The 26,148-nt window shown below is 40.6% G+C and overlaps 1 protein-coding gene across 4 annotated transcripts in view; it reads left to right on the forward strand.

Moving 5' to 3' along the window:
• Window positions 1–26,148, forward strand: part of ppp1r7 (protein phosphatase 1 regulatory subunit 7) — a 33,134-nt gene that overhangs the window by 1,096 nt on the left and 5,890 nt on the right. The window contains exons 2-9 of one of the 4 annotated variants that reach the window (XM_033031610.1): window positions 256–357; window positions 8,118–8,173; window positions 11,707–11,772; window positions 14,654–14,784; window positions 15,556–15,718; window positions 16,978–17,094; window positions 17,619–17,723; window positions 25,298–25,384. In XM_033031610.1, the coding sequence (XP_032887501.1) occupies window positions 256–357; window positions 8,118–8,173; window positions 11,707–11,772; window positions 14,654–14,784; window positions 15,556–15,718; window positions 16,978–17,094; window positions 17,619–17,723; window positions 25,298–25,384 (827 nt within the window). Of the gene's footprint in view, window positions 1–255; window positions 358–8,117; window positions 8,174–11,706; window positions 11,773–14,653; window positions 14,785–15,555; window positions 15,719–16,977; window positions 17,095–17,618; window positions 17,742–25,297; window positions 25,385–26,148 lie in introns of all 4 variants that reach the window. The other 3 variants (XM_033031611.1, XM_033031609.1, XM_033031612.1) reach the window with 3 other exon arrangements.

Here is a 26,148-nt window from a genome sequence, read left to right on the forward strand (position 1 = left end):
AGACGGCTCATGGGGTAGGTGTGGACGTAACATGGCCACGGGGGGGGGGGGGGGGAGATTAAGAAGGGTTATTTGGAGGGGGCGGCGAGCAGATGAGTGATGAAGGTTTCCCAACAGAGAGTGATTGGGAATTCCATGAGATTGTATACATATGAGATGGCAATTAGATGAGGTGGAGGGCTGGGAGCAGCAGCCTGATGAATGTGTGCAGGATCACTTCTAAGTGGTTGTAGTAATTATGTTGGGTTTTGACAGTTGATCGACGAGTGGAATCCGAAGAGTCCGGGGATGAAGAAGACCTCAAGAAAGAAGGCATTGATGAGTTATCTCAGAATACGAGTGTGTACGAAACTGAAGGTGTGTATGAAACTGAAACCTTGCCTTTTAATGCAGTTTTACTGGGTGTTTTTCATAGCTATAGATTTTCTGATGTTCTGTATATATTCTGTTCCAAAGTGCCTGACCATGATCTTTTGACTGGTCCATTTGATGTAATTTCAATGCACTTCCATGGCAATATGCAAAATGCTTTGTTTTGGATAGTTTTACCTTCCACCTGAATGTTATGGGCTCAATTGATTATTTTGTATGATGATATAGAGGCATCAGTACCTGAAAAGGTCATCACGCACCTCCCCTATTTGGATATTATTGCGATCCGTGCGTGGATGTTATTAAGTTCTGTTCTGAGTCATAATGCCATGGATCTGTGCAAATCCAATTGTCAGGCCTCAGATCTTACAATGGAAAGACCGGGCGTCCGAATCGCAGAATGCTACTGCAATGCTACTGTGCAGTTCCATGCCTTGGATGGTAACAAGGAATTGTGTAGTATTCCGCTCACGGAAGGCCACTGCAGGATCAATTATGGAGTCGTTGGTCACCCAATACGCCCTTCCGGGGGGGGGGGGGGGGGGGGCATAATAGCACGTGGTGTGTGCCTTTGTGCATTTTTCTCTGCGGGTCATGCATTGCTCCACCAGCCCCCCCTGTGTGAGTTTAGCCGTCTCACCGTCCACATAGGTGAAGCTGCGTGACACAACGAGCCATTTCCATTGGGAACCTAGCGGGGGAGTATGGCTCACTGAGGTTTATAAACCCATAGATCTGCCGCAGTTACATGTAACCATGATCCCAAGCGCCTACACGGAAGAGAGTCATAGTTACTCCCGCCTTTCTTAACAGATGTTTGCTTACCACTTTGTCAATGCCTACCTCCTGTTTGCCAGAGGAGTGTGCACTTTAGGTGGCATGGTTTGTGGTACTGGGTTAGTTGAGCAGTGGGGGGGGGGGGGGGGGGGGGGGGATCAGATTGTAATCCCAGTAAAAGTGAACATTGGCAGTCAGAGTAGAGGAGATTTGTTTAACTGGTCGTCATATCATGCTCAACATGGACATTGTGGGCTGAAAGCCTTTTCCTGTGCTGTACTGTTCTATGTCTTCACACTCTGCCCCAGTGACCACAGCAATCTGTGGATCATCCTTTACAATTTTTGTTCACTTCAATGTATTCAGTATTCAGTATTTCAGTATTCAGTATTTACTTTAATGACATTTTAACTGAGTACTTACATACACAGATGAAACAAAAAAATTGTTTCTCAATCAGTTCCCATCAGTGCGGTTAATAAAAACAGAATAAATACATATAGCTTTAAAAATTAAAATTACCATATCTAAAATAGGCCTTAAAATTGAAATAAAAACAGACATTCAGACCGAACAGTGGCTTTGCTTTGACAGCTGCCTAGCTGTCAAAGTATGGGCGAGGTTAGATGTGTTGGTGTATGATATATGGGGAGGGGACACAGTCCGTTAACCAGTCTTATGGCCTGTGGAAAGAAGCTGTGCAGCATCCTGCTGGTTTTGCAGCTGATGCTCCTGTACCTCTTCCCAGATGGCAGAATGGAGAAGATGTGGTGTGATGGATGATAGGGGTCCTTGATAATGGAGATGGCTCTGCTGATGCTCCGCTTCTTATAGATCCCCAACAGGAAAGGGAGTGGGGCACCAATGATCCTGCTGGCTGTCTTCACTATCCTGTGCTCATAAGCCTTGCAGCTCCCAAACCAGGAAGTGATGCCGTAGGTCAATATACTCTCGATGGTGCCCCTGTAGAAGGTCCTTAGATCAACAGTAGGGAGACCTGCTTTCCCATTGATGTGGTGTCAGGCTTCGGAGAGGGTGGAGCCGCTGCTGAGCTCTTTTGATCACTGCTGTGGTGTTGGTCGTAGAGGTCAGGTCATCCACCAGGTGAAGTCCCAAGAACTTCACACTGCTGACCCATTACCAAGGACATCTTCACCTTCTCTCCACTGTAAACATTCCAGAGCTTCTGTTGATTTTGAGACTTCAGCATCTGCTCTACCATCTCCACCAATCGTTACCTTCTCTCAGCACTTTCTCAGGTTACTTGCAGCAAATACAGCACCTGTCCATCCACAGGAGCCACCCCGGTGTGGAGGCAACCCTCCAAAGGGCACAAAGCATGTTTTACTGGCCTGGTATGACCAAATACATACGCGAAAAAAACAAAGTTTGCGCTGTCTGCAAAAGCCTGACACCACATCAGCGGAAGCAGCCTTTACTGCCGCACCCAGTCCCTCCTCTCCCATGGTCCACGTTAGCCACCGACATATTCGAATGGCATGGGAAACACTATCTGGTTCTTGTTGACTCATACTTGGGCTGGCTCGAAATTGACTTACTTCAAACCATTACTTCTGAAGCAGTTATCGAGAAGTTGCAGCATCACCTATCCGTGCACGGCTCCCCTGCATGTATTCTGTCTGACAACGGCAGACAGTTCACCAGCCAAGCTTTCAAAAACTTTGCAAAACAATGGGACTTTCGACATATTACCAGCAGCCCTGAGTTCCCGCAGTCCTTTGCAAAACAACTAATGGAGCGGTCCTACCTTGCAAAGTCAGACGTATACCTGGACCTGCTCAACCTAAGTAACATTACACGGGATCCTATACTGGGTTCCCCAGCCCAACGACTGATGTCTCGCCAAACCCGTGCTCGCCTGCCTGTGTCCGAGCAGCTTTTGCAGCCACAAGTTCATTCCCCGCCTGCAGTCCAGAAAGAACTACAATTCAAACGTGCCACACAGAAACGCTTCTTTGACAAATCCAGCAAGCCACTTCAACTTCTCGCACGTGGACAAGTGGTCCGTCTCCAGACCAACCAGGGCCATGCACGTCTGGGTCACATCTACGGCCCTGCTAAAGAACCGCGCTCTTATCTAGTTGAAGCGGACAGAGCCATCTACAGACGAAACCGTCAACATATCCTTCCGGTGAAAGAACCGCGTCCTGCGACTCCGTATCCATATATCTCGCGTTTCGTATACCCTCCCACGGTCGGTCCCGCGGACCCACTGCCAACTAACGTTTCCACCGCGGCCTCCCGCAGCGTTTGGCGACCAGCTCGCCTATGTCATCACCCTCCCTGCCTGTCGGGTGGCCAGTCGTTTCCCCAATTCCCTCCCCGGTATTTTCTCCCGGTGAGAGGAGCGAAGGCGGATTCGTACCGCACACGGGCTGGACGTGTTTGCAGGCCACCCATTAGATACGGTGATTTTGTGTAATTTTACAAACTTTCCCAAATGTGCTATTAACATTCCACCCATATTGCCTAGCCACTGATGCTTCTTTTTTTTTTAGGAAAGATGTAGATTAGCTATTTCATACTAGCCAATTATAGTGCTTGTTAGTAGTGACTCTGCCTAGTATGTGCTTTATATTATCAAGAGCTTGCCTACGCTAGTTAGTGTGAGTAGCAGCTAGGAAATGTAATGTCTGCAGATCCTTGCTGTAAATAGATTTAATAAACATGTGTTGTATCTTTATATGTGTTCGTGTCACCTCATTACACTGCCCATCACCCAGGAACTCAAGCAATCCTTCCTGGAGTAGAAGTGATTCACTTGCACTTGTTTCAATCCAGTGCACTGCATTGAGTGCATCACAATGTGATCTTCACATTGAAATGGAAATTGCATGACTGCTTCATGGAACCGCCCATTCTGCATTCAGTCCACAGGAGTAACTCTGATCTTCCTATTGCTTCTAACTTTGACCTAGTTCTGGATGTCCAGCACTGGTATAATGAAGCTCACATAAGCTTGAGAAATAGCATCTCATCTTCTATGTTGTAGCCTTCTGGATTATGGAATTCAACAATTTAAGATAAATTGCGTTCTCTATTTAAATCTGACCAGGCCAGTTCTACTGCAGCTCAATCGTATGTTTTCTCTTTGCATTAGCATGGCCTGGTCTTCTGGGCATTTCCTGCAGCTCTGTATTTCACAGCTTTTACATGCCTCTTTTTGCTCTCCATTTTTTAATTGATATGTTAATCATATTAATGAGAACAATCAGATGGGTCCACCAAGAGCCTATCACCACAACATCCTTGGTTTCACCATATCAAAGAGATTCCTTTAACCTATCCATAGATTCCCCAGCCCTCTCTGCAACTTAAAACTAATTTGATAGGCTTTCCATTTCTCTGTTAACTGCCTTTTGACCCAGGCATAACCTTAATATCATTTTTGAAGACGAGTCCTGACTTGAAGCGTCACCTATCATTGTCCACCAGAGATGCTGGAGTCGCTGAGTTACTCCAGTTTTCTTTTGTAAACCAGCTGCTGCAGTTCCTTGTGCCTCAATATAAATTTGTTACTCTGTCCCCAGGCACCTTGAAACCCCTGTCGTTTAACATGCCAGTTCTTCCCAACCTTGAATATATTCAGCGACTCCACCACCACAGCTATATGGGCCGTTCATTGCAGAGTTTAATGAACCTCTGAGAAGAAATTCCTTTTTTTCTCTGTTTAAATTAGCTCTCTTTTATTCTGAAACACTGCCTCTAGGTTCTGGACACCTCCACAGAGGAAACACTCCCTCATATTCGTGTTTAAATAGAGTCATTTATCATTTCCCTAAACCACAATGAGCCTAGGAATCAAGCTTGTTAACATTCTCTGCACAACCTCATATCTTTCTTAAATACATAGATGAAAGCTCAGTTGCTGTGGCCTCGCCACTGTGCGGTTGCCTCAAAACTTCCCTCTTTTATATTCTATTAAACAATGATGTAGGGACAGTTTAGGGGAAATTAGAGCATCTGAGACCTAGGATAAATAGAGATATTCCCAAAAGCCTCTTGCTGCGTTAATTTAGCCTTGGGATATTTCACCCATACCTGGCCAAAGTCTGAATCATTTTGCTGATGAAAACATTGATAAAAACATTCTATTTTTTGAATGGCCTATAAACATGTGCTCCATGGTGTATATTCTCCACAACCTAAAAGCTTGCCCACAGAGAAATGTAGATCACAGGAAAGAGAGTGATTGAAGGGCATTACTTTATAAATAAATGTGATAGGAAGTAGGGACAAGGAGTGAATGAACTAGAAACTAACTGAACAATGGTGCAGAAAAGTAATGAAACAAATGGCTGGAGGAGTGAAAGGAAAATTAATATAGATTATATGAGGAGATGAGTAAATAAGGATGATGTGTGGCTGAAGCTGGAGGAATTGTTTCTTTATAAGATAGACTAGACTAAGTGGGACCCGTTGGGTCCCAGCATCACACGGGAGGGCTGGCCCCCCAACACAATATTCCACCTCTCCACCAATTCCAATATTGGTGGCCAGTTGGGGGGGGGGGGTGCTTTCTGGAGCGCTAGTATGGGTGTTGTGGGCTGAAGGGACTGGTTTCCAGAGGGCTAGTATGGGCCTTGTGGGCCAAATGGATTCTTGGGCTGGTGGCTCAGTCACTCAAGCCTGTTGTGCTGGCAGCTCTCACTCACGGCTATTCCTTGAAATTCCATTTCAAGCAGGGTGCAAGGCCACCAAATTCAAGTGCAATTTCTTACCACTTTAAGCAGGGTGCAAGGCCACCAAATTCAAGTGCAGTTTCATACCATTTCAAGCAGGGTGCAAGGCCACTAAAGACAGCGAGTCGTGATCTCTCCCTCCTCCATCTTGCAGAGATTGAGCCACACCCACACTTCTGGGTTTTATAGTGACCCCCCCCCCCCCTCCCACTAGAAGGGGTGTGGCATTCATGGTGTGATTGACAGAAGAGAGAATCTCAACATTTTTAAAACACTAATAACTCTTATATTTCAACGATGGGAAAAATCCTCGACAACTGATGAGCGGAGGGGGACTCTGAGTAAGATGGCCAAAAATCACAGCCGTACTTGGTAGCGTTTTTTCTAAAATCAATATAAAGCGTAAACAGGAAGTGGTCAAGATTAGACTTTTAATTATATAGAAGGCAAGGCAACTTTAATTAGGCAAGGCAACTTTAATTAGGCAAGGCAACTTTAATTAGGCAACACAGCTTTAGCATTTCCAAACCAAAAGCAACACAGCTTTAGCATTTCCAAACCAAAGGCAACACAGCTTTAGCATTTCCAAACCAAAGGCAACACAGCTTTAGCATTTCCAAACCAAAGGCAACACAGCTTTAGCATTTCCAAACTATATTTTCAAACTACATTAAGGGCACTGACAGGTCAGTAAAACGACTCACAGTTTAGTAGACATGTGTTCAGTGTTATTCACAGCTCAGACTGAGAGACATGACCCTCTCGCTCCCCCATCTTGCAGAGACTGACTGAGGCACTCAACACTTCCGGGTTTTATAGTCCCTCCGGAAGGGGCGTGGCCTTCAGGAGAGAGAATCTCAACATTTTTAAAACACTAATACCACTTTTCTTTTGCATCAATGGGAAAAATCTTCTTGTCCTGCGCAGCGGAGGGGGACTCTGAGTAAGTTGGCCAAAAATCACAGCTGTAAGTGGCAGCGTTTTTTCTAAAATCAATATACAGAACAACAGGAAGTGGTCAAGATCAGACTTTTAGTAATATATAGATTTGTATAACAGGTCATTGCCTGGATTGAAAAGGTTGAACAATGTAGAATTTATAGCACAAATTGGTCCATTTAGCCCAACTCATTTTATGTACCACAAGTTTTCTGCAGTCTTCATCTAATTTTCTTCTTCAATTCTCTTGCAAATACAACTTTGCTTTTCCTGATATTTCTCTCACTGCTCTGCGGTAGCAAATGCAGAATTCTCACCATTCTCTTGTGTAATATTCTTTAATGTTTTTTGGATGATCTTGCATTTATGATTCCTCGTTTTGGACTCCCTCTCAAATGGAAGTAACATTTGTAATTTGATAGAATATTTTAAGAAAACAAAGTGAAATGTGTTCTATGAATGTTTTGCGTGAAGGTTAAGAGTTTAAATTTTTTTTCAGAATTATTATGGGCCAGTTTTAAAAATAATCACATGCTTGAAATCTGAGATTGCATATAGTGAAATGGAAAAGAGACGACAGCTTTGAGATTGGGCTAACGTATTAAGTGGCCTGATGATTTGGTGATGGAATTATGGGTAGAAAAGATGCAGGCATTTAGAAGGGTCAAATATGAAATCGAAAGCGAATGGGATATTTAGCATTCATGCAATATTTATAGTAGCTTTTAATATAGTTAATAGTTCAAGGTATTTCATGTAAAAATAAAGAGTAAGAGTTTTTATATTAAAAAAAGAAAAGTTTACAACACGAGCAATGGACAAACTGAGCCGGGGGAGCCAATAATGGTAGAGCAAGGAGATCTCAGATCTTCACTGCAGGAAACATGTAATATCCCAAAAATACATTGGGAATTGGAAGGAAGGGAAGAACTTGGGGGAAATTGCAATTAATGGGGTGCTGGCATTGAGCAAATTGGTGGAGCTGTGGGTCCTGAGGGGCTCAATCCCAGAGTTTTTTAAGATGCGGCTAGTGAGATAGTTCATATGTTCCTTTTAATTTTTTTAATTTCCCAGATTTGGAGAAGGATTGAGGTCAAACATTGTTCGAGAGATGTTGGTCTAGGTAATGGAGTAGATAAATATGTGGCCAGAAACACATCTCTTGGCCAGATGTGGCATCAATATTGTGAGCACTTTGGTTCAGTCTGTTCATTGTCACTCTCTTAAGCTTTATTTGAAGAGAATTTCATTGCCTTTATTTTTTATTTCAGTATATAAATTATACCAATCAGAGTGGTTTAACATAAAAAATGATTTCTATTCCAGGAGAACCAGACACGCCTGTTGATATTGAAACCATCATTTTAGATCCAGAAGCAGAGGTAAGGGAGTTGTTGAAGCAGCTTCATTTCACTAAGGGTTTAACGTATAGGTATTAGTTTATTATTGTAATGTGTACCGAGATACAGCGAAAATATGTAACTACCATCCAGTCAACTCATATTCTACATGGGTACAATTAAGCCATGATGCAAGCACCACAGGCAATGCATAGAAAAAAATACCAGAGTACGGAATATAATGTTGCAGCATTATAGTGTTGGGCAGACTTTTTAAAGTGCAAGGACCAGAATGAGGAAAGTTGGAAGTTCAGAACTACACTCTTGCCTTATGAGAAGATCTCCCAGTAGTCTGATAACAGTGGGGAAGAAGCAGTTCGTGAATCTGGTGATACATGCTTTCTAGCTTTTGTATAATTTGTCTGACAGGAAATGAGAAAGAGTGAATGGCTGGAGTATAATTGATACTTGATTACGATGGCTGCTTTCCTAAGGCAGCATAAATAGTATGCGTTGCAATTGACATAAAGCAGTTATTGGAGTGCCAGTGTGGTTAGAGTAGTACATTGTTCTTCATGTGGGCGTGAAAGTTCATTGATCATCTTGATGCACTTCCTGGTCTTGCGTGAATCTTGAATGCAAGGCTGGTTGAGCAATGACTAACTTTGCAGCATCTGGCCAGTTCTGACCTCCTCTCCTTAATAGCACTTCTGTTCACTCCCTTCCAGCATCAAATCCCTCGTTGCAACGTGCCGTCATGATTATTTTGGTATCTCATTGAATATCTCAATATTCATGGTTTCTAGGAAATCTGTGAATTGATTTTTAGTTTACAAAATGAGTTGGTTGGTTGGCTATTCCATTCAGGTAATTTCAGGGGAGGTAATTTTGTTGATAACTTTGTATCTGCCGACTGTAGCAAAAGTCAAAGTTTCCCAAAGGGATAAATGAATCTTTCCCACTCTGACAAAGTTATTCTTGAAGATTCCTTGTTTACAGCACTTTGCCCATGACCTTTGAGCAGATTGTCAGGTCATTGGTCACTAATGTGGTGTAACTGTCCGGACCACATTATCCATAGTGCAACATCCAAAATTATTCTTAACTGTGTTCGATGCATTTAGTGATCTGATTGTGGGGGTACTCAGCTGTTTCTGTCTGCCTGTACCATAGTTCATCATTTATGCAGTTAACAGAGACTTATTTTGACACCACATATGCTTTCTCAATCTGAAGGAACTCAGTGGGTCAGGCAGCATCTGTGAAGAGAATGGACAGACAAAGTTTCGGGTCTTCTTCAGATTGATGGGGTGAGGAAGGGAAGAAAGATGGGAAAGGGAGGTTGGGAAAAGCTTGGCACGTGATAAGTGGATGTAGATGAGGAGGTGTGAATGGGAGATGGATAGGGTAAGTGACAAAGGCTAGATGATGAAAAAGAGACACAAATCTTGCATGAGAGGCGAAGTGAAGGCACAAGCGACTGCAGATGTTGGAATCTTAAGAAAAGCACAAAGAGATGGAGAACTCATTGGTTCAGCCAGCATCTAGGGAGGGATATGACAGGCAATATTTTTGGTTGGGGTTCTTCAGTGACCAGGAGAAAGCCAGAAATGAGAGCTGGGGACAGGATAAGTGGATATAGGTGAAGGGGATGGATTGGTGATTGGCACATGGGAAGCATAAGTGATAAAGGATAGAGATGAAAAGGAACCAAAAGGGTGTCAGATAGGAGAGGAGTGAAAGATAAAACCAGAGGGGTGGGATGTATGTAAGGGGACAAGGGGGAGGGGAAAGAGGAAGTATAACAGGGACATTTGGGACACATGAATAGGGAGATGAGCATTCGGAGGAGGAGACAGGAGCAGGGTGACGGAAGGTAGGAAAAATATGGGGTGGGCAAGATAAATAAAGTGGGGGGTATTAATTATAATTGGAGGTTTAAATGTTCATACCACTGGGTTGTAGGCTACTGCAAAGGAGGCCAAGGACGTAAATGTCAGTATGAGAAAGGGAGTTAAAATGGTTAGCACCCTGAGCTCCTTGGTGGACCTAGCATGTGTTCAGTCAAATGTTCATCTGGTCGATGCTTGTTCTCGCCGATACAAAGGAGGCCACATCAGGAGCACCAAATGCAACAGAGGAAGTTAGAAAAGGTAAATGTCAACCTCTGTCTCACCTGGAAGGGCTGCTGGGGTCCTTGGGTGGAGGCGAGGGAGGAGGTATAGGGACAGGTGTTACTTCTGTGGTTTCCGAGATAGGTGCCTGGGGAGGCGGGCTGGGTCAGTGGCGAGGGATGGGTAAACCAAGGATTTGTGGAGAGAATGGCCTCTTGAAAGTGGACAGGGATGGGGACAGGAAGATATGACTGGTGGTGGAATCACATTGAAGATGGCAGAAATCTCAGAGAATGATGTGTTGACTGCGAAGGCCGGTGGGGTAAAAGGTGCGGACCATGAGAAGTCTAACCTTGTTCCCTCTGGGAGGAGGGGGAATGAGAGCAGAATGATGGGTGTACTGACGTTTCTGTCCTTGGCCTCCATTGCCAGAGTAAGGCCACATACAAACTGGAAGAACTATGGCTTATATTACGCTTGGGTAGCTTACAGCACAGCCAAATGAACATTGAATTATCCAATTTCAAGTAATTAACCCCCTCCACCTCCACCCCAACTGTGCACACATCTTTCTCCCAATATCCTCATCACTCTGCTCTTTCCTCTCCACATGCGCTTCTCCTATTCGAGTCCCATATTTCCCCTTATTTCCCCTTTATCCTTGTATACCCTCTTCCCCCTCCCATTTGTCATCTTCCGTGCTTATCCTTCCCTCTGACTTTACATTTCGCTCCTCTTCTTTCCTGACATTCTTTTGTCTCCATTTCATCTCCATTGTCATTTACTGTACCCACCTGTTGCAACCCTAGTGCACCACTTCAACTGTATTCACTTATCATGTGCCAGGATTTGCCCAACCCCACCTATTTTCTGGGTTTCCCCCACCTACTCCAACAGTCTGAAGAAGAGTCCCGACATGAAACGTCATCTGTACATATCCTCCAGATGCTGCCTGAACCACTGAGTTCCTCCAACACTTTGTTTTTTGCTCAAATTCCAGCATCTGCAAAAGTTTCTTTCTCAATGGTGTGCTGCATCACACAAACAAAGGCAACTATCTGATTATTGTTGTATATTAAGTCATTTATTTCTGACTGGGTAAGGTGTGCCAATGCTGGTGATCTTAGTCTCTTAACTCTAAGAGTAATTGCAAATATAGATTCCTATTAAATAGTATAATTAAAAAAAAAAAATGGATAGTAGACATTGTATTTTAATTTCAAGTATTGCTCGGACAAGCACCCAAATCCTAATGCATGCCATTTTGAAGCTGGTCTTGACAGGATTCTGCACTAATTGTTTCAAGGATTTGCACCGCTCTATTTCCCAATTTGAGATTCGGCCATTTTAAAGCGGGACTTTATTCTATTCCATGTGTGATTTATGTTGGTAGTTTGGGATGATCTTCGATTTCGGAGTAATTTTATTCACTTTAACGTAGTTAATGTTGTGGTTTTCCAGGATGTCGATCTCAACCACTGCAGAATTGGAAAGTTAGAAGGATTTGATGTACTGAAGAAAGTGAAGGTGAGATTAGCTGACATATTAGTGCAGAAATAGAATGTAGAAATTGTTGATTCTTTTGTCACTTTTATGTATAGTAAGTGTTTACATCCTGTCGGTGCTGCTTCATGATATAATGGGGAAAATGTTCATGATTTCTGATTATAAAGTTTCCAAATGGATGCCTTTTGATTTATTTTTTTTAATCTAAGTTTTAGAATTTTTGTCATCCTTATATTTGTGTTTCCTCACCCAAACAATGTCTTGGTGTATTCCCTGGGAAACGTTCCTTTCATAGCAGTTTGCCAGTGGATATAGTTAGGGCATTGGCATGCTGGCTAATTTCTCATGAGGAATCGGGAGCAAATGCCAATCAACAAAGATATTTAACCCACAGTTTCCTGGGTCAGCTGATTTATATTTCTCCGAGACCCCTTGTAAAAGGTTGAAGCCATTAGTTCTGTGTTTTTTCCTGCGCAACATAGCATTGTCTTCCAAAGCTCCATATCCATTTGGTCAACTACTAACGGTATTTCAGCTTGTGCTTTGATTTGAATAAAAATGCCACCTCTACCTTATCTTTGAAGTTTATCATTATTCTATCTTTTTCTGTGTATGAGAATTTGACAACTACAGGTATGCTCTTTAATATATTTGAAATGTATATCTGTACAAAGTTTATTGAGATTGTTCTTCAGCTGTCTTTCTTGCCTGTTGCTTTGTTTCTAGGATGCTATGACTGCCAACTTTTCATACATTCCTACTCGGCACTCTGTTTGAGATCAACATTTAAATATAATACAGTGTTAACATTACATTAAGCCATGCTTTATGATGTTTGCTGTTGACATCCTTTTTCGCTGTGTTCTGTGTATGTTACACATCACTGGTGCAGAAATGGGTTCCAAATTTGGATCTGTTGCTGTCTGTTTTGTTTAAACAGGTCATCGCTCAGGAATGCTGATTTATACCTTGAATATCCATCAATAGCCAGAAGCTGAAGTCGACTCAAGTCCAATAAAAAAACACTCTGGAAAACTTTCCATGCAACAAGAATAAAGCAGCAATTTGATGTATAATTCAAGAAATATATCCCAATCTTTTTCCACCTCAAAATAGATATGGCTTTAAGGCCCACAAAATAGAGGTGTATTTGAAAAGAAAATGTGATGTGAAGTGTTGAGCTTGCAATGCAATTGTTATTGTAATGCTCATTATTGGATATCCTGGATTCATCATGGGGTGTTAAAGGTCTCTACATCCTTGAAGTTTAACTGAACTTTCCAAATTATACAGACTGCTTTTAAGTATCGTGAGAAGAAACCGTCTTTTAACGTGCTTTTAGTATGATGTGCTATAAACAGCATTACTGTGAAAGGGAAATACGCAGCTAACCACTCTGTAAATGAATGACCAACATTTAGCTTCAATTACTTTGGTATTAAATATAGAGACATATTGATAACCTGAAATGAAAACCAAATGCTGGAAATACTCAGCAGGTTAGGCAGTAACACTAGAGAGAAAAAATAGTTCAGGTCTTCAGAGGTTAACTGTTATGTCACTATCCCTTGATTAGAGGATATAGATTTGGGGTAAATCGCTGTTGAATAAATTATCTTCAGAGGATTCAGGAATAGATAATGACATGGGAACTTGTATAACAGTCGTTTGATCAAAAAATATGAAAGAACGTGGTTATTATTAGATGATGGAACTTGTATGATACAGAATCTGAAAAACTGCTTACTGCTGATTGAACCTCCTTCACTCAAACTAAGCATCAATAAAATCTGTTCTGAAAATAACTAAACAGAAGCAAAATTAGATATGTCACATGCTCAGTTCCAAAGGTATTCTATGCTGTACTGATCATAACTGAGAATGTGCCAACGCCTATTGTACCTCTTAAACATCTTCCATTCCTTTAATCTTCACTAGAATGATACAGTTGGGATTCAAACCATGGAAAGTTAGGGAAGCAGCATTAGAACAAGGTATTTATCCGAGCTCAGGAGTGAATTGCCTTTTTCACTGAAGTGCTTTGAAAAGGGTTGAAAGTGAGTATATTATGCAATGAAAAATAAGGTGTGAAATCTTGGAATTATAGATTAATATAGTTTGCGAATCTCAACTGTAGCTCGGTGACTGGCATTCTGGTCTTTGAGTCAGAGGTTGCAGGTTCCATGCTGGAGTTTGAGTACAAAAGTCTAGATTGCCCGTTCAGTGCTACTAAGGCAGTCTGATACATTTGGAGGCGTTGTGTTAAGATTAACCTGTAAATGGAGCCCTGTTTTTCTGTCAGGTGTACACAAATGATTGCTTTGCAATATTTTGAGAAATAGCTGTGGCCTTATTATTAACGTTTTGGTCAACGCATCTCTTGATCAGCATCAGAAAAAGCAAATGCTGTTCATTATCACTTTGGCATGAAGTTGGCTGCCGAGTTCCTCCATTCCAAAAATTGGCTCCCATTAAAGTATTTCATTAGATTTTAGGTAGACAAAAATGCTGGAAAAACTCAGCGGGTGAGGCAGCATCTATGGAGCGAAGGAAATAGACGACGTTTTGGGTCGAACTGAAGAAGAATCTCTACCTTCGATTTTGTCTACCTTCGATTTTCCAACATCTGCAGTTCCTTCTTAATCATTAGATTTTAGGATAACTTGAGACAATAAACGGTGCAAAAATATGAAAGTCCCTCACATGTCTTTTGTGCCATCCCATCTCTTTAACTGTGGATCATGCCATTTGTCTTTTGTGTTCAACATTGTACTTTAGTTTGCATGCAATGGATACAAATGATCTCTAGAATATAACACAAGTACTGTAAATATAATGTTGCCATTGGACAGTCCATTGTTTGGAATGCCTTATAAGCTGCTTGTCTCTTCATTTATTCCAGGTGCTGTGCCTTCGCCAGAATCTTATCAAGGCAATTGAGAACCTAGACCAGCTGATAACTCTCCGAGAACTGGATCTCTATGACAACCAAATAAAAAAGATAGCAAATCTTCAAGAATTAAAGGACGTTGAGTAAGTATTAAGATATATTTGTTGTTGTATGAATGCCATCATTTAGTCCAGTTCTCTGGTAAGAATGCAATAATTACCAATTGCCGAAGCTGCCTCTTTATTCGACATTGGTTGGAAAACAGTGAATAGTCATTACTGTTGAGATACAGCATGGAATCAGGCCCTTCTGCCCACAGATTCCATACCGACCATTGATCCGTTCACACTAGTTCTATAATATCACACTTTACCATCCACTCACACCACACTCGGGGCAATTTACAGAAGCCAATTAACCTACAAGCCTGCACACCTTTGGGACGTGGGAGGAAATCGGAGCTCCCAGGGGAAACCCACCCAATCAAAGGGAGAACGTGCAAACTCCACACAGATACCACCCGCGATCAAGGTTAAACTCTGTCTCTGGCGCTGTGAGATAGCAGCAGTTTTACCAGCTGTGCCACTGTGATTCCCTTGTGCCGCTTGTCGTTGAAGTTGAAGGTTGATTAATTCCTCTCGTACATCTTGGGGACACCCAGAGCAACTCCACATCCTAGGAAAGTCCCTTTTCACTAATAGCAGAAAACTTTTATTTGTACAGAAGAAAACCATTTTCTTCCAAATCAGTAATGATCAGTCACCAACAGCATTCATGCTGGCTTAATGTTTGTGTTACTCTTTTTCTCTCTCACATTTGGGGCATCAGCAGGTAAGTTTGTCTTGGCACTACATCCTGACATCTTCATTGTGCTTTGGAGCTGAAGTTGCATGATTCCTTTTATTTCCATGTAGGATTTTAGATCTCTCCTTCAATATAGTGCGGAAAATTGAAGCTCTTGAGGGCCTGAACAAAGTGAAGAAGCTCTTTCTTGTGAACAACAAAATTACAAAAATAGAAAACATTGGTCACATGGAACAATTGGAAATGTTAGAGCTGGGCTCAAATCGCATTCGGGTGAGTGAATGTTGAAACGGTCATTTGCATGATCTGATCCCCTGACATTTGGTCTCAGTACTCGAGATTGGCAGAACGTTTAATTAAGATGTACATGATCATCGCTGGTATTTAGATGGAGTAGATTGAAAGAGTTTATTTTATTAATTGTTCAAGGATCAGTGGCACAGATATTAAATATTGGTAAAAGATACAAGGGAAAGGCAACCAAGTAGTTACTTTCTTTTGTATCCCAGCATTTTTATTTTTCTGATCAACCTTCCATGTGTGGCTTTGTCAAATGCATTGTTAAAATCTATGTTGAGTACATTAAAATTCACCCACATTTCTATGGAAGAGGAAAAATTATCTCTCAGCTGATTTGACCCTTCACCATACTCAGATGGTATGGTGAAGGATCCCATGCTTGAAACATTAAATGTTTATTTTTCTACAGATGCTGCCTGACTTGCTGAATGTTTCCAGCATTTTTGTTTTCATTTCAGATTTCCAGAATCTGCAGTAAAAAATATATATATATTCTGCCCTTGATCCTGGAACCAGAGGTTGTAAAAATTTGGCATGGTTCCTTCCTTACCCTTGTTTTCTTTAACAGGCATAAGTGTCAAAGGCCTTGGTTAAATTAATGTAATACAGTATTTCCACACAATTATTGGATAGTATTCAAACATTGCTGGAGCTTTCCTGAGGAGAGGATGAAAAACTGTATCATGCCTTAATATTCTTTAGAAATTGGGTGATATACTGTTGCTTTTCAGAAATTATTTGAAATTGCTTAAAACAGATTCCCAAAAACGTTATACTGTAGTAGTTTATGCGTTGTGAATAAAACTATCTTTATTGGCAAATACAACTGTTAAACACACGCGCGTTAAGTGAGAGCTCAAGCAAGGTCTCTGCTGCTGCTGTAGGACACACCCGTGGACTGATGACGATCTTCACTCGCAAACACCCGCCAAACTCAGTCACGTGACCGTTCCACCTCTACTGACGAGGGTTCGATCTATATGTGGCTCAACCACCAGATGGCGCCACAATACATCTCTTTTTTAATTAAGTGGTGATCATGTAAACTACCCTTTAAAGCTCTGTTCCTTACAGGATTATGAATCAAGGGTTGATGTGGAAATTGAAACTTATGAAACCATATAAATTACATAGCCAAGTCTGAATGTGACAAGATAGGGAATAATATTCAAAAACTGATATCAATGTGGTGGAGAGATGGCGGTGTGATTTTTAAAACTTTATTTTGACAGGTTGTGGAGAATATTGACAATCTGAAGAAACTTAACACTTTGTTTTTGGGTAAAAACAAAATAACAAAATTACAGAACTTGGATGGGCTGACGAATCTCACTGTTCTCAGTATACAGGTAATCATTGCACAATATAGTTAATATTGAAATGAATTCCTTTGACAGTCTCTATTCAGAGCAAAGTAACGCTTTGTCATTAAGTGGATAATGCTCAAACTCTGCCACTGTGATGCAGCTTGTTATTATAGTCATAGAGTTCTTATTACCTAAAAACGTTAATAGCCTTTGCATATTCAAGGCATCAGCTTGTTTGATTAGTGAGGAAGAAGCTCACAAGTACTTTGTGCTTGAGAGCTTCATAATTTCAACTAGTCAAACTCTTACTCTGCCATTTTGTACACACGGGTAACTTGTCAGGAGAGGAAATGAAATGTCTGTTTGAAGTCTGACAACATGAAGCAAAAGTTTAACAGTGATGTCCAAGTACTTGAATGGAAACCGAAGCAGTTGTGGTGAGAACAAATATTGATGGATGTGTGTGTCAGACACAAGCTGATTAGAAATAAAGTTTTAGTAGCTGACCTACTGATTGCATATGTTAATGTACCTGTGTTGGTGTTTTGATGCACCTTTTCTTCCAGAGCAATCGGTTGACAAAGATAGAGGGGATGCAAAGCCTGATCAATTTACAAGAGCTTTACATGAGTCACAATGGCATTGAGGTGATTGAGGGCCTGGAGAACAACGTGAGTCACAGACCCTCTGTTAGTGTTTACCTATGTCCTTCAAGGATTGAATTGAAATGTACTAAATCTTTGGTAAGATAAATACATGTTGCAGTGGGTAATAGTTTTTTACATTGTGCATTCTAATCACACTTGCATTTTTAAAATCTTAAATGTAAAGTAGTAGCAATTGTACATACACTATGACATTTTAATATTGAGTGTATTTTTTTTCCAATAAAACCTGAAAAACTGAAAATACAGGAAAGATGGCACAGCAGTTAGTATCACTGCCTCACAACTTCAGTGACCTGGGTCCAATATTGACCTGTGGTGTTTTTAGTGCTCTCCCTGTGACTGTGTGGGTTTACCATCAAATACTTTGGTTTCCTTCCACATCCCAAAGAGGGTGGCGACTGCCTGGAACGTGCTGCCAGGGGTAGGGGTGGAGGCAGACATGGTGGTGACATTTAAGAGAATTCTGATCGGCACAAGGATATACAGGGAATGGAAAGATACGGATCATGTGCAAGTTTGTCTTAGCATTATGCTTGCCACAGAAATTGTGGGCTGAAAGGCGAGGTCATGTGTTGTATTGTTCTATGTGCTGATTAATAGCTGATTGTACATGGCCCCTCGTGATTTGGTGGGAGGAGGATTGCAGAGGGAGTTGATGGATGTGTAAAAGAACAGGTTACAGTAAATTAAGTGCCAAATGGGATAGATATGATTGCTCTTTGAGTCATGGAGGGCTGAATAGTCTCCTTCTGAAGAAAATAGAAAAATGTGGAAAATATGAATTAATTTTTCAAAAACTTGAATCTATAAGGTACTAAATTTAATATATAATATAGAATGATTCGGTTGTAACTGGGGTGAGGCTACTACTTATTTCTGATCAGTAGTTTAAGTTGTGATTAAATTTTAAGATTTCCCCATGCAATTGTGCACAAGGCTCTGGGTATGAAGTCTCAATCCAATTACTGATACTAGTAACATAGCATTGATCTGAGAATTTAGTGTAATTTAGTGTATCAGTTATTTGAAATGGGTAAATTTGGAGTTCACTGAAATACTGTTATTGAACAAACCCACAAACGAGAACGAGAGGGATAAACGCTACCCATTAGGTTCTGCCAAACCTTACATGTCCATGCCCTGAATGGGAGCTGGGAAAACGTGGGGTATTTGTACTCCAGTGAAATTGATTGATTGATTGATTGAAAGATACAGCATGGAAACAGGCCCTTCAATCCACGCTGACCATCGATCACCCCTTCACACTAGTTCTGTTATCCCACTTTCATATCCACTCCTATACACAATAGGAGCAATTTACCAATTGCGCCAATTAACCTACAAACCTGCATGTCTTTGGGATGTGGGAAGAAACCTGAGTCCCCAGAGGAAATCCATGCAAGCAGACCCATGAGGGAGAACGTGCAAACTCCACACGGATAGCAGCCGAGGTCAAGATGAATGAATGAATACGTTTATTGGCCAAGTATGTACACATACAAGGAATTTACCTTGGTTCTCTGCTCGCAAGTAACAACACGACAAACAGTAAACCATTAAGAATAAAACTTAAAACATTAAGAATAAAACATTATAGTTTAAATATGTGAATGAAATAAAATACCAGAGACTCTGGTGCTGTGAGGCATCAGCTCTACCAGCTGCATTACTGTGCCGTCCATTGTTATGCATGTTTGTAGATCTTGGCTCTGGCAACTTGAGATCAACAAAGTTTTCTATTTTTCTTCACTTAAATGTTTATTGATTTTTAAGAGATATTTTCAAAACAGTGCAACACCATCACCATAAATAAAACAAAGTAAGAAAAACAGCAATCAAAATAAAAAAAATAAGTAGATGGGGGAAGAAAAAATAAAAGAAGTAAATAAAAAAATAAATTGGAATAAGACCGTGTGGTTCACTTACCAAATTAAAAAAAGAAAAACCATTACATTGATTAGTTATCTGGAGATAATTCAACATTCATACAAACATACCATCTAGTTCTATATAACGCAATCTTCCCATATCTAGCTCGGCATTTATCTAATTGGTGTCATGGCTCAAATAAACAGTCCATTTTTCCCAGATCTTCTCAAATGAATTCTTGACTCTCAAGGAATATGTCAATTTCTCCATATTAAAGATGTCTCGCACAATTTCTAACCACTGTTCCTGTTTTGGACTTTTTTCATTAAGCCACTGCCTGGTAATGGCCTTCTTACTTGCTGCAAGCAAAACTTTAATCAAATATGTATCTTCTATTTTTACACTATCTTTAATACGCCCCAGATACATCACAGGGCAGGTATTTGGGATTTTATAACCCAAGATATTATTTACAGCTGCATTAACATTTTCCCAGTATGGCCTTATCTGCCTCCGTACTCCCACACAGCCTCCAACAGTGTTGTTGGACAGCAAGTTGTCTGCTTTTTATTTTGGGTGTTATAAAAAAGCGAGATAGATTCTTCCAACAAAATTCTCTCCATACTAGTGAGCTTGTGGATGAACATTGTGTTTCACACATTTGATACCATTCTTCTTCTGTTATTTGAATCTTTAATTCTGCTTCCCATTTTGTTTTTATGTAGAGCGTTGATTCTCCCCCGCTTTCCACCAGAGCTTGGTAGAAAGCAGAGATGACCCGAGACCCCTTCTGTTTGTATGCATCCACAATCACCTTGATCACATTATTTGAAGTTTCATCTAGTTCTGGCCTTATCTCTTTTATAAAGTAGTCTCTTAATTGCAAGTATCTAAAAAAATCTTTGTTTTCGAGACCATACTTTGACTTTAAATCTTGGAAGCTCATAAACTCGCCATTTTCTGAAACTGTATACATTGCCGTTATGCCTTTTTGTGCCCATTCTTTGAATTTTGAATCATACACCCCTGGCTTAAACTTTGAGTCATATGCGAACCACTTCAATGCGTGAACCCCTCTTTTTAATTTGTATTTTTCCACTATAACATTCCATATTTCTAACGTAAATGCTACTATTGGATCTATAGCATGTCTCAAAGCCCCTCTCAGATATTTGTCTCCCACCAAAATCTGGGTCTGGTAACCCTGTATCTCCCTTTCCATTTCTTTCCATCGAGATTCATAATCAGGTCTACACCAACAAGCCAGAGGTCTGAGTTGAGCTGCATAAAAGTATTTCTTCAGATTTGGTAAAGCCATTCCACCCTTGCTGTTCAGCAGTTGAAGTGTTGTTAATTTTATTCTTGTTTTTTTGCTATTCCAAATGAATCTAGAGATCATTTTATCCCAGGCTATGAATTTATCTCGGGGAACATTAATTGGGAGAGATTGGAATAAATATAGTAGTTTAGGTAGGATATTCATTTTTACCGTTTGTATTCTGGCACTGAAGTCTAGAGGAAGGGTCGACCACCTCTCAACATCCTTTTTGATGTTTTCTTCAATTTTGTTATAATTAGTTTCAAACAAGTTGGAAAGTGTTTTGGTTATAGTTACACCAAGATACTGCATCGTTTTAGAGTTCCATTTCAGATTATATGCATCTCTGATTTGTTGGGATGGAGAATAATTGAATGAAAGAATTTGTGTTTTTGTTATATTCAATTTATACCCTGAGTAGTATCCATATGTTTCAAATAGGTTCATTAGATTTGGGAGACACATATCTGGTTGTTCAAGAAAAATAATGATATCATCAGTGAAAAGACCAATTATATGTTCTTTCCCCCCTATTTTGACCCCCTGCAGGTCTTCTCTCTGCCTTATTGCTTGTGCTAAGGGTTCGATATACAAATCGAAGAGAGTAGGAGAAAGACAGCATCCTTGCCTTGTGCCCCTCTCTTTTTGATATGTTTCCATTTACCTTAATCCTAGCTGTAGGCTCCTGATATACTGTTTTAATACACCGAATTGCATCTTCATTGAAACCAAATCTCCTCAGTACTTCATATAAGAATACCCAACTAACACGATCAAAGGCTTTTTCTGCATCTAAACTGACCAGGACCATATTTGTATCCTTTTTTTGAGCATTATCCACAATGTGGAGGGTTCTTCTAATATTATCCTGTGTTTGACGCCCCCGAATAAATCCAGTTTGGTCTTCATTAATCAGATCTGGTACAAAAGTCTCGAGTCTTTTGCAAATGATTGAGGTAAATAGTTTGTAGTCTACTTTTAAAATTGAAATTGGCCTGAATTTTTTACATTGCTCTTTGTCTTTGCCTTCCTTGGGTAAAATGGTAATAATTGCTTCCTTCCATGATGGGGGAGCCCTGCCCTCTTTAATGGTCCAGTTAAAGCAAGACAGGAGCAGAGGTGTTAGCTCTTTCTTAAAGGCCTTGTACCATTCTGGTGGAAACCCATCACTGCCTGGTGATTTACTAGCCTTGAGTCTACTGATTGCAGCTTCCAGCTCCTTAACTGTAAATTGTGACGTAATGGTATTATTTTGTGTCTCACCAATGGATGGCAGATCAAGTGAGTTAAGAAAACTTCTCATTGTCCTTTCGTCAGCTGATGGTGGTTTAGAATAGAGTTTCTTATAGTATTCTTCAAATATTCTTTCTATCTCATCTGGCTCATGTGATAATTGATTGGTTTTAGGATCTCTTATTTTATGAATTGTATTAGAGGCCTGCTGTTTACGCAGGCGTCTGGCCAGGAGTCTAGTTGCTTTTGGACCTGCTTCATAATAGGTCTGCTTTACGAATCTTGCCCTTTTTTCCATATCTCCCCTGAGGATCTCATCTATCTCCTCCCTTTTTTCCTTAATCTGTTTTAGTACCAACTGATCCTGTATGTTTTTATGTTTTTTCTCCAATTCTTACAGTTTTTCTACTTTATGTTCATACGTAGCTAGCCGGGCCTTTTTTTGTGATGATGTCAGGGCGATCAGCTTTCCACGTATAACTGCCTTCATAGCATCCCACAGTATTACAGGATCCACATCCCCGTTATCATTCCCTTCTATGTACCTTTTTATCTCTTCCCTTATTTGTTCCACATTTGCCTTATTATTCAAAATACCCACATTGAGCCTCCAAACAGTATTTCTTTTTCTACTATTCAGGTGACCTGTCAAGCTGATCGTACTGTGATCAGATACATCTGCCACCCCGATTTTACACTCTGTGATCCTATGACTTTCACCCGTATTCATTAAAAAGTAGTCAATCCTGGAGTAGACTGAGTGAGGTACTGAATAGTGTGTGTAGTCCCTTTCTAAAGGGTGAAGTTCTCTCCAAACATCAATTAGGCCCATTTCCTGTACTGATGTGTTAATAAACTTGGTCAGATGCATCTTGGGTTTTTTTAGGCTTGTTGTATCCAAATTATGATTCATGACCACATTGAAGTCCCCTCCACATATCAAAATACCTTCAGTCTCTAAAGCAATAATGTCAAACAGAGTTTTGAAAAAACATTTGGTACTCTCTGGGGGGGCATATACATTGATCAGTGTCACAACTTTGTTTTCCAACTTTCCTTTAACTAATACATACCTTCCCTCTTTGTCCCTGACTTCTTTATGGCATTCAAATTGGACTGCATTTGTAATAAGGATAGCCACTCCCCTCCTTTGGCTAGTTTTATAGGAACTATAAAATGCATTTCTAAAGCCAAAGCGTTTTAGTTTCTCATGTTCTTGTTGAGGCAGGTGGGTTTCTTGTAAAAATAGTACCTGGGCCTTTTCTTTTTTCAGTTTAGCCAGGACCTTGCTCCATTTAACTGGATTATTCATCCCATTTACATTGAGTGACACCAATTTGATAGTATTACGTGACATTTAATTTACCTACTCCTGTCTTGCATTCATAAACCTCCAGATAACTTGAATCTGTGCAGGTCAGAACATCTGGACAACATGTGCCAAATAAAAAAAAGAAAAGAAAAGAAAAAACAGTTGACTTCCAAGTAAGGGTGATTCCTTTCCACCCTGAGCCAGTTGGCAGGTATAGGGTAAAGCCTCCTCCCAGAGGGCCCCTCACTAGAGGTGAAACACTCCATTTCACGCATCCTAGTATCGTCCAACGTCATCCGATAGCACTTATTTTTTAGTCCAAAAGAATTTGTGACACAATAAAAGCTAGTTGGATGGGGTCTGCTCAGACTCCTGTAGTCGCTCTCTTGCTGTCTCACTCTCATCTTCGCTCCTCTTTCCAACTCTCTGCCATGTCAAAGCCTGGAGAAGACGCTCCATCTCTGGGTCCGCCAGCTCCTCAGCGCTGTAATCAGGTGTCTCCACAGAGTAGCCTCTCCTCCTCAATTCCTGCGTTGCGTCTTGTGCACTATGATATGTGCATGTTCCTGAGTCCCAGTGAATACGCATCTTGTCCAGCGGGGTCTGGAAGCGGATACCTCTCTCCTTCAGGGCCCTCTTTATTCCCTTATATGCCTTGCGCTTCTGGACAACCTCCATTGCATAGTCGTGGTCAAATGATAGACGTCGCCCATCAATCATTATCTTCTTTCCCCAGGCCTTTTTCAATACCATTTCTTTGGTATTAAACTCCAGGAAATTTACCACTATAGACCTAGGTGGTGAATTACCTCCCGGTTTGCGGGCCAAAGCTCTGTGCGCGCGCTGGATCCGTACGTTGGTGTCCGTTGTTATTACGAATTCAGTTTTTAAAAGTTGCTCCACAAATTCAGACATAGATTTGCCTTCTTTCTCTTCAGGTACGCCGTAGATGCGAATGTTATTTCGTCTAGACCGTCCTTCCAAATCAGTCAGTTTTTCTTGCATGGCTTTCTGTTTTTTCATAGATTTAAACAGCACATTTTTCACAGCCATGTCTCAGCCTCTTCAATTCGTGCTTCAGCTTTGTTTAGTCTAGTTTCATGGGCGTGGATTTGTTTGGAGTTTGCAGAAAGTTTATGATATATTTCTTGCTTCAGTACTCTGAGTTCGGTTTTCATGTCTTCTTTGATTTCTTCTTTAAATTTATGTAAGTCCACTTTATATTCAGTCCTGAAGTCATGTATTTCCTTACTGATATTGTGTAGCATTGAGCGCACGGTTTCTGCTGAGTCATCTTTTGAGCTTTGAGCTTTGTCCATCTCCGGTGAATTCTTTCTTTCTCGTCCGTCACGTTTCTTTTGACTTCTAGTTGTCGCTCCCCCACTCATTCCAAAACAGAAAACTGTGAATTATGTAGCAACTAGTGAATTAAGGGAGGCTAGTTTTAAACTTGCTATCGGGAGCTCGAAATTAAGCAGCCATCTGCTCGCGTCGCCACCGGAAGTCTATATTTACCACGCATTGGAGCGTGTAGTATGCTACTATCTCAGGATTCTACAGTGCTCCTTTAATGAGTAACCTCAGACATGTATGCTACTGGATAATTAAATAATCACTGCTTTTGAAAACATTTTCATGCCAAAGTGTCACAGTGTGTTGTGCATATTAGTTTTTTTTATGTAGTCAAAACAATTTGTTTTACTGTTATGTTGTAACTTAATTTGCTGATTATGTTGTCTGTGAAAACTATAATAATCTAGTCCACTTTGTGGAGATCATTACTCTTAGACTTTGAAGTTCATCTGCCATTCCTATTTAATCTATTTTTCTGACCTCTCTTTTCAGAAAAAACTAACCACGTTGGATATAGCAAACAATCAGATCAAGAAGATTGAAAATATATGTCACCTCACAGAACTTCAGGAGTTTTGGGTAGGTTTATTAAAACAAATTTCTAATCTGAAATCCAGGCTTCAAGGTTATTTGTTCAGATTTATTTTCCAATTCTCGAGGAACAGATCCATCATTGAAATTATTTTTTATGCAATGGTATAATTTTAAATGAAAAAAATGGTTAAAAGCTTGCAGCTAGCCATTAGTGTTTAAAAAAAGAAAGAAATCAAATTGCTTGACCGGATGGTGTTGGGAAAATAATCAGAGTTACCAAGACAGGTGATTAAAGTACCCGTACTCTATTTAAGTTGAATATAGTCAATTGGTGGTCTATCAAATACATTGTTGAAAAAGATAGGTGCTGGAGTAACTCAGTGGACCAGGCAACATCTGATGTCATGTGATAGGAACAGAATTAGGCCATTTGGCCCATTGTCTACTCAGCAAATTTGTCAGGCAAGATCTCCCCTTCACAAAACCATGCTGACTTTGCCCTATTATATCATAAACGTCTAAGTACTCCGTAACCTCATCCATTATGATGGACTCTAAAATCTTACCAACCACTGAAGTCAGACTACAGTTTTCACTGGAGAATTATAGTTCTCTGGAGAACATGGCTAGGTAACGTTTTGAATCGGGACCCTTCTCAGTTGGAAGAGTCTAGAGCAGAATTATCATTGATCCATGTTCTCCAGAAATGGTGCCTAACCTGCTGAGTTACTCTATCACTTTGTGTCTTTCTTTGTAAATCAGTATCTGCAGTAACTTGTTTCTAAAGAAGTTTCTGAAATGGGCTTGTG

Source organism: Amblyraja radiata, chromosome 13, assembly GCF_010909765.2.
Source record: "Amblyraja radiata isolate CabotCenter1 chromosome 13, sAmbRad1.1.pri, whole genome shotgun sequence".
Taxonomy (NCBI): Eukaryota; Metazoa; Chordata; class Chondrichthyes; order Rajiformes; family Rajidae; genus Amblyraja; species Amblyraja radiata.